We start from the raw sequence: 9,559 nt of genomic DNA on the forward strand, positions 1-9,559 counted from the left end.
TCTTCATCATAACCTGTGGACAGAGGTGGCCTAATGCTGATTGGCTGATGTGCAGCCAATCAGCATTAGTTTTCTTTGTGTGTCCTCATAGCACACCTCAGGCAATGATCTGTGCTGTGATTGGTCGGCTGTCCTGCCCAAGCAGCACAGCAATATATAGTCTGGAGCTGAGGGACATTTATGATGACTGGCTGCAGGCAGTAATGTGTAAGTAACATAGATGATGCCTGCAGCATAGTTCTCCAGCCACTGAGGTCGTTAGTGGAGGCCCCCCATGCAATCTAAAGGTAACACAAGGTTGGGGTCCTCCATAGAAAATGTTTAATTTCCTGTGGTCCCCCTTCACCACTGTCTCTTAATTTACTGTGGGTCTCCCCTCTCCCACCATTTCTCATCTGGGGAAGGGGCCCTCAGCCTCAGGACTTTACATGACACAGTGGGGAAGGGGGCCCTCAGCCTCAGGACATTACATGACACAGTGGGGAAGGGGGCCCTCAGCCTCAGGACTTTACATGACACAGTGGGGAAGGGGTCCCTCAGCCTCAGGACATTACATGACATAGTGGGGAAGGGGCCCTCAGCCTCATGACATTACATGACACAGTGGGGAAGGGAGCCCTCAGCCTCAGGACTTTACATGACATAGTGGGGAAGGGGGCCCTCAGCCTCATGACATTACATGACATAGTGGGGAAGGGGTCCCTCAGCCTCAGGACATTACATGACATAGTGGGGAAGGGGCCCTCAGCCTCAAGACATTACATGACACAGTGGGGAAGGGGGCCCTCAGCCTCATGACATTACATGACATAGTGGGGAAGGGGGCCCTCAGCCTCAGGACATTACATGACACAGTTGGGAAGGGGCCCTCAGCCTCAGGACATTACATGACACAGTGGGGAAGGGGGCCCTCAGCCTCAGGACATTACATGACATAGTGGGGAAGGGGGCCCTCAGCTTCAGGACATTACATGACACAGTGGGGAAGGGAGCCCTCAGCCTCAGGACTTTACATGACACAGTGGGGAAGGGGGCCCTCAGCCTCAGGACTTTACATGACACAGTGGGGAAGGGGGCCCTCAGCCTCATGACATTACATGACATAGTGGGGAAGGGGGCCCTCAGCCTCAGGACATTACATGACACAGTGGGGAAGGGGGCCCTCAGCCTCATGATATTACATGACATAGTGGGGAAGGGGGCCCTCAGCCTCAGGACATTACATGACACAGTGGGGAAGGGGGCCCTCAGCCTCAGGACTTTACATGACACAGTGGGGAAGGGGGCCCTCAGCCTCAGGACTTTACATGACAGTGGGGAAGGGGGCCCTCAGGTATTTGACCCCTTCATGACATCCGCCTTACATGTATGGCACATGTTAGATGCCACTGTCAATCTCTGACAGCTGCATTTAACATGTGGCGCCGACATGCGTGCGCATCACTCTTCTGTCCGTTGGCGCACCTGTTATGTGATCGCGGGTCGCCGATGGATAGCCATGACAACAAGGGGTGAGCTGATGACCCCTGTGCCTGTCATTACGGAGCTCCTGTGAAACCCCACAGGAGACTGTGATTTCTGAAATATACAGCGATGCTCTGGCATCACTCTATATAGCATGGGCGATCAGACTATCGCATCTTTAAGTCTCCGAAGGGCAATAACAATAACAGTGAAAATGTAAAAAAAAAAAAAAAAATTAAAAATACCTTAAAGTTCAAATCATCCCCCTTGTACCCCATTGAAAATAAAGATGTTTAAAAAATGTAAAAATTCAGCTCTATCAAAATATAAAAACAATTAAGCCAGTAAACACCGTAAGGCTATGTTCACACATTGCGTTTTCACTGCGTTTGGCAGCATTTGTTTGCACTACATATTGCTTTCAATAGTTGAAAAACACTAGTAAAACGCTGAAAATTGGTACAAGAAGTGACATGAGGCATTTTGCAAAACCTATGGTTTTGTTCAAAATACTGAGGACAAAAAAAATCAAGCTGTGTGCGTGAGATTTCTGAAATGTCATAGGCCGGCCTCACACTCAGCGTATAAAATTACGGTCCGTTTTTTACGGCCGTAATACGCCTCAAGCTTCGAAATACGGTGATCCGTACGAACTCCGTAGGCAAGGTGTGGTGGCGTATTTTGCGCAGGTAATGTTGCGTATGTAATCCGTATGTCCACCGTATTGCGTTTTTTTCACGCAACTTGACAAAATGGACAATTAACGGTTTTTGAGGCTGAACTTGATTTAAATTACCATCATCAACCCTATTTAAGGCCCCTACAACAGGTGTCTCCCTCCCATATGGTCATTTTGTGGTTTGCCATCTGTTGGAGTGTTGGGTTAACATTTGTACCATGTCTGACCACCTGCAGTTCACCCCAACACAGCGGGTTTTGTTTAACTGGGTCTTGTCGCGTCGGTTTGGCCAGCCATACCCTGTGATTGTGGATCCGCGAAGGAGGAGCAGAAGAATGTGGGTGCATCCTCTGTTGACCCAACGCCTCACTAAAGGCCATTTTCATCGGCTATATACAGCTCTGCGGGCACATCCAGAAAAGTTCTATCTCTACTGCCGCATGACAATCTAAACATTTGACAGATTGTTGGAGATATTACGCCCAGGAATAACATTTCAGGACACAATGATGCGCAAAGCCATCTCCGCCGAGGAACGTCTTCTCCTTACATTACGGTATGTATTCTACATCCTCACATACCTTTTGTTGTATTTATGGGTTTCCTTTATTTTTGACCCAGAATATGTGTACATTAGGTCACAAGCAGATGTGACAAAGATCATAAAATATTTTAGTTAAGCTCCCTTTGTAATTTTGGTTTGTCCCAGCATTGTTTGGGATTTTTTTATGAGAAATGTTTTGTGTGCACTCTTGACCCATATGTAATTTTTTGGTATGTGTTTCTCTTTCAGATTCCTGGCCACTGGATTGTCATTTGCGGGACTCCACCTGGAGTTTTTGATTGGCCAATCAACCATTTCTGGCATTGTGCGTTTAACATGTCGGCAAATATGGGATAGACTCAAGGACCTTGTGATGCCTGAGCCAAAACAGGCTGATTGGCTCAAAATAGCCCATGGGTTCCAGGTGAATTGTGACTTCCCAAACTGCATTGGAGCGGTGGATGGGAAACATATCCGGGTACGTAAGCCGCCGAACTCGGGCTCCCAATTCTACAACTATAAGCAGTTTTTCTCTGTAGTACTGTTAGCTGTAGTTGACAGTAACTACAGGTTTATAATTGTAGACATTGGGGCCTATGGCCGAACTGGAGACTCTAGGGTATTCAATTCGTCTATAATGGGTCGGCGGCTACGTGACAACCAGTTACATCTCCCACCACCACAACCACTCCCAGGCTCCACTGCAGAACCAATGCCTTTTTTTTTGGTGGGTGATGAGGCGTTCCAACTGACCAGACACCTCATGAGGCCTTATCCCCGGCGCAACCTGGACCACCGTCGGAGGATATTTAATTTGCGCCTTTCTAGGGCGCGGAGACTGGTTGAGTGTGCATTTGGTATTCTGGTGGCAAAATGGCGTGTCCTCCAGACTGCCATACAGCTCAGTGAGGCTACCGTCACTGAAGTTATCAAAGCATCAGTCATTTTGCACAACTTTACCCGCATACATGATTGCTTTGCAGATGGTAATGATGAACACATGTTGCGTAGTGTAATTAGGCCAACACCACATGGCCCTCCTCCGCGCCGTCCCCTTTCTGGAGTCAAAGTTAGGGATGTTTTGACAAATTATTTTGTATCTCCTCAGGGTTCTACTCCCTGGCAAGATTATGCTGTTTCTCAGTTGTAATTTTCTTATTTTCTTGATGTCTTTGTGAAATATAATTTTTTATGCCCCAGAAAAAGTACTGTGTGTGTTGTGTTTCCTTATTGACCCTATGTTTATGTTTCTAGAATATGTGTGTGATGCAATAATGATTTTGACCAAAACATCATTTAGCTTTTTCAAAAACATTTTACTTAAAGAACCAGCCTTTTTTGGTTTCCCTGTTAACATATTTTTTTCATATGTTAGTTTTCCTTTTTTAGGGTGAAGTTTAAAACCAGAAAAAACAGAAAAGGTTAAATGGTGCCAAAAATAACACAAAACCATGGTAGGCAGCTCACAAATATAAAGATTAGGCCACAAAACAACAATACATTACAAATCCCTGTAAGTTGGCGGGGGAGATGGTGCCTGCTCTGGGTCCTGGTCAGGGGGCCTTTGTTGGGCCAATGTGACTTCATCCTGTGAGGATGCACTGGCTTGTGGCACAGAATACTGGCCTTGTCCATATTGGCCAGTTGGGTGGTGTCCATAAGCCAATTGTCTCTGTGCCTCATGCTGACGGACATATTGGCTTGCATCATACCCAAGCCCAAAATGGCCATGTTGTCCAAACCCAGGTTGGGACCAGCCTACATCACTGGGTCTGGAAAAGTTGCCATATTGGGATTGGGGGTTGTAGGCTGCCATTTGGTAGACTGATGGCCTTTGTATATTTGGTGGTGGGAGGGGTTGAGGTGGAGGCATACGTGGAGGAGGTGCTGCAAATCCTGATTGATCTTGCTCCTGTTGAGGGAATTGAAGGCGCAAGAGGTTGGTTTGGGAAAGCTGCCTTCGCTCAAGATATTCAAACACCTCATAGGGGTTATTTGGAGCTGTGCTTAAATCAATCAGGATTTGCATACACCCTCTCACACGTAGCCTCACCTCACGGGGAAGGGGTCTAAGGTAACGGGCAAGGCTGCGGGCAAAGGCCTCCTCTCCATCATCCGTTGCTGCCCTGGCCAAATAATTGAGGACCCCAGCGTCAACATCATTTCTTGTTGCTTGCAGCTCTCTCCTTCGGCGGGCTCTCCGTAAAGGCCCAGCTGCCTGTGGGGATGACACCAGTGGGTGTGGAGGGCTGCTGCTCTGGGCATGTTCCTCAGGCCTTTCAGCATCATGTGGTGCTGAGGGTGGTGGTGCTGCTGCATCTTCCTCACTTGCTGCTGCCTGCTGTGATGATGATGCTGATGGGTCCTCAAGGATGGATGCTGAAGCTTGGAAAGATGGGCCTGCCACCTCTTCATCAACACTTACAGGATCGATCAGAGCCTCCGATTCCGACCCGGTCTCCCTCTCTGTGAGGTTAGACTGTGTTCTGTTAATAAAAAGCCAAAAAAAAAGGGATTAGTTTTTGCCCATTGTTTAATTACACATCTGTGAGCTATATTGTGTCAAAAAACATACACACAACCTCATATCAGACCAACATCTACTCCACTCTTATCTCAAATTCACACATGAATATACCAGATTTTTCTGTGGGATCACACCAAAGGTTAACAACACTATCACAACACATCATAATGTGGCCTAACATTTCAAGCTCAAACAAAAACAGGAAGACCCACATCTTCAAACAATCACAGAACATCCAGTAACAAACCAACTAACAAACCACTGCATGAACATTTCTAATCTCGCCTACTACCTTCTCATCCATCCCTTGTAGTAGGTAGTGATGTTTGGCGGGCAGAGTCCTCTCTCATCCAGGATCCTTTTTGAATTTAGCCTTGTTTACATTATATTTTGCACTATATTTACACATCCTTACATGTAATTGGCAATGTAAGAACCGTAAAAATAACAAGATAAGATTGATTATCAATCAAAATGTGTGGAGAGGTTATTACTTACTGCCTCAGATTCATACTGACATCCAAAAATGAAAGACGGTCATAGTAGATATATTTCCGCTTCTTGAGTGGGGCTGATGACCCACTTCTTGCCCGCTGCTGTCTTTCACGCCGGTATTGGTCCCGGATGCTGCGCCATCGTGTCATTACATCATCCACTGCAATTACATGTTCAAAAATATTGAGCAAGATCAGTAGGAACATAGCTTCTTACAGTTGTCATTGTTTTTGTTTTTTTGTTTGTTTTTTTTGGGGGGGGGTTTCTTGCACCATTATTTACATGGTGCAGCAGATGTGAAAGGGGTTACATGCAGTGGTCTATATATCGGTCACAGTTGGAAACTTTACAGTCACAGACTGGGAGGGGAGAGAACCCTGTTCTTGCAAACATACATTAGGTCGGATTGTGAATGTGAAATAAAAATGCCTTCTGCAAGAATTAGCCTAATGTGACAATTTAGGACAAATAAAGACAAGGGGCAACACCCCTCTGGGCGAGGTATGAGTACCAAGAAATATTTATCCGCGCAACATCAAGATTACCTATGTACATAAACACTTGGCCTTGTTAATCAGCTTTGGGATTTGACAAAATGGACATAAATGACACAGATATCTAAAAATGATTCTTCAAGTCATCATGTAGGGAAAGCATCTTGTAAAGTCAAATCTGGGGAATACATGAGTGTACTTACTTAGTCTTGTCTGGTCCGCACGTGGCCGTTGGGCATAATCAGGGAATAGGAGGCCACAGATGGCCCTCCAAGCTGCCTCTTTCCTGGCCCGGTTGGAGTAGTTTGGATCCCGCTGGTCCCATATTTCTGGCCTTTCTTGGACCAGGATGAGGAGCATGTCCACATTAATTAGACTGGCCATGATGCATGCAACTCTGTGGAGGCGAGCCCCAGACTTCCGGGATGTCTGTGTGGCGTTTTCAGCTAATTAGCATGTCTGGGATTCATGATTGAGAGCTTGGCTCAATTCCTTGCACCTGGCGTTGGCTGGCGTATTTCTCGCAAGTCACACTGCTGGTCCGTGTGTAATCCGTATTTTTCACGCACCCATAGACTTTCATTGGCGATTTTTTTGCGCAACACGGTGACAAACGCAGCATGCTGCGATTTTCTACGGCCGTACAAGACCGTATATTACGGATCCGTAAAATACGGCAGATAGGAGCTGGGACATAGGGAATCATTGGGCCATGTTTAATGCGTATTTTACGGACGTAGTTTATGCGCTCATACGTCCGTAAAACTCGCTAGTGTGAGGCCGGCCATAGACTTTGCTGCTACTGTAAAACGCAGCTGAAAATTTGCATTAAAAACGAAGCAAAAACGCAACGTGTGAACGGAGCCTAATCAGAAAACAATTCAAGAATGTGAAATTTCCTTTTTTCTGGTTGCCACAATTCCACAAAAAGCTGTAACAAGCGATTAAAAAGTCACGTGTCCTAAAATTGTACTAATAAAAACGTCATCTAGCCCTGCACAAAATAAGCTATCACACAGCTCCATCAGCCGAAAAATAGAAATTTTACTGGTCTCATAAGATGGTGACACAAAAACATTTTTTTCTCAAATTTCTATTTCTTTTCACTACTAAAATAATTTAAAAAAATGGACGCTTGGTTTCACCGTCTTCATACCGATGAGCAGAATGATGTTGCAAGGTCATTTTTATCACAAAATGCTAACCGCAAAAACAATTAAAATCAAAAAAGTCAGAATTTATGGGTTTTTTTTCACAATTTCACTGAACTTGGAATTTGTTTCCCTTTTTCAGGTACACTATGTGTAAAAATCAATGGTGTCATTCAAAAGTACAACTCGTCCTGCAAAAAACAAGCCCTCATATGTCTATATCAGACCTGGGGAAAGTGAGGCCCATGGGCCACATCCGGCCCTCTGACTGTCTCAGTCCGGCCCACGTACCAAGACAGCCGTGGGGCTGGAAATCAGAGGTCCATGGGCCGCACATTGCCCGCCCGCTCGCTGTCTCTCCATCTGTGGCTCTGCGCTGCCCCGCTGACTCCTGGTGGAGGAGGGGCCTCCAGCCAATTCCTCCACCAATCAGCATGTGAAACAGCAGACACAATGACGTCACTTCATCATGTCAGGAAACGTGCGCCAGGGAACTGGACCGAGGTGAGTATGTGGGGTTCATTTTTTTCTCTCATGTGTATGGGCTATTTGGGTGGGCATGGGGAGGCTATGGAGGTGGGACATGGGGAGGCTATGGAGGTGGGACTGCCCACATGGGGTGACATGGTGCTGCACATGGGAGGGTGACATGGTGCTGTACATAGGGGGGGTAACATGCTGTACATGGTGCTGCATATGAGGGCGACATGTGGCACTTGGTGCTGCATATAGAGGCGACATGCTGCACATGGGGAGGCTATGGGGGCGACATGCAGTGTATATGGGGAGGCTGTGTGGGGCTCATACAGTATATGGGGAGGCTGTGTGGGGCTCATACAGTATATGGGGAGGCTGTGTGGGGCTCATACAGTATATGGGGAGGCTGTGTGGGGCTCATACAGTATATGGGGAGGCTGTGTGGGGCTCATACAGTATATGGGGAGGCTGTGTGGGGCTCATGCAGTATATGGGGAGGCTGTGTGGGGCTCATACAGTATATGGGGAGGCGGTGTGGGGCTCATACAGTATATGGGGAGGCTGTGTGGGGCTCATACAGTATATGGGGAAGCTGTGTGTGGCTCATACAGTATATGGGGAGGCTGTGTGGGGCTCATACAGTATATGGGGAGGCTGTGTGGGGCTCATACAGTATATGGGGAGGCTGTGTGGGGCTCATACAGTATATGGGGAGGCTGTGTGGGGCTCATACAGTATATGGGGAGGCTGTGTGGGGCTCATACAGTATATGGGGAGGCGGTGTGGGGCTCATACAGTATATGGGGAGGCGGTGTGGGGCTCATACAGTATATGGGGAGGCGGTGTGGGGCTCATACAGTATATGGGGAGGCTGTGTGGGGCTCATACAGTATATGGGGTGGCTGTGTGGGGCTCATACAGTATATGGGGAGGCGGTGTGGGGCTCATACAGTATATGGGGAGGCTGTGTGGGGCTCATACAGTATATGGGGAGGCGGTGTGGGGCTCATACAGTATATGGGGAGGCGGTGTGGGGCTCATACAGTATATGGGGAGGCGGTGTGGGGCTCATACAGTATATGGGGAGGCTGTGTGGGGCTCATACAGTATATGGGGTGGCTGTGTGGGGCTCATACAGTATATGGGGAGGCTGTGTGGGGCTCATACAGTCTATGGGGAGGCTGTGTGGGGCTCATACAGTATATGGGGAGGCTGTGTGGGGCTTATGTGGCATATGGGGGAGGCTGTGTGGGGCTTATGCCACATATAAGGGGCTGTTGGGGGCTCATACGATATACAGAAGGGGCTGTGCTCGGGTTCAAACGATATATAGGGGGACGTCAGCATACTTAATTCTGCTCATTATTAAGTGATACAATGAATATTAACAAAATTATCAAAAGTATAATAATTATAATATATTAAAATTGAGCAGAATTAATTTTGGCCTATTGGTTCGGCCCTCCACAACAGTCACGGTCTGTCATGTGGCCCCTTGGGAAAATTAATTGCCCACCCCTGGTCTATATGGACATTAAAATAAAAAATGATGGCTCTTGAAAAAAAGGAAGTACAAAATTAGAGCTCAAAACTGGAAAATTTCGCCTGAAATTTCCCATGAAAGGGTTAACAAAATTACAGTAATAAAGGGGATGGGGGAACTACAATACCCAGAGAGATTAGCAAAATAAGGATTATTTAGTCTAGAAAAAAGATGACTGAGGGGCG

The 9,559-nt window shown here is 46.9% G+C and overlaps 1 protein-coding gene across 1 annotated transcript; it reads right to left on the reverse strand.

Moving 5' to 3' along the window:
* Positions 1–4,188: 4,188 nt before the first annotated feature.
* LOC143791291 (uncharacterized) lies at positions 4,189–6,982 on the reverse strand. Its single transcript, XM_077279226.1, has 2 exons — positions 5,713–6,982; positions 4,189–5,173 (listed from the first exon to the last, which is right to left on the reverse strand). Exons 1-2 carry the CDS (start codon positions 5,913–5,915, stop codon positions 4,189–4,191), a joined length of 1,188 nt encoding a protein of 395 aa, XP_077135341.1. The 5' UTR covers positions 5,916–6,982.
* Between the last annotated feature and the right edge of the window lie 2,577 nt (positions 6,983–9,559).

The sequence above is a fragment of the Ranitomeya variabilis genome, chromosome 1 (assembly GCF_051348905.1).
Source record: "Ranitomeya variabilis isolate aRanVar5 chromosome 1, aRanVar5.hap1, whole genome shotgun sequence".
Taxonomy (NCBI): Eukaryota; Metazoa; Chordata; class Amphibia; order Anura; family Dendrobatidae; genus Ranitomeya; species Ranitomeya variabilis.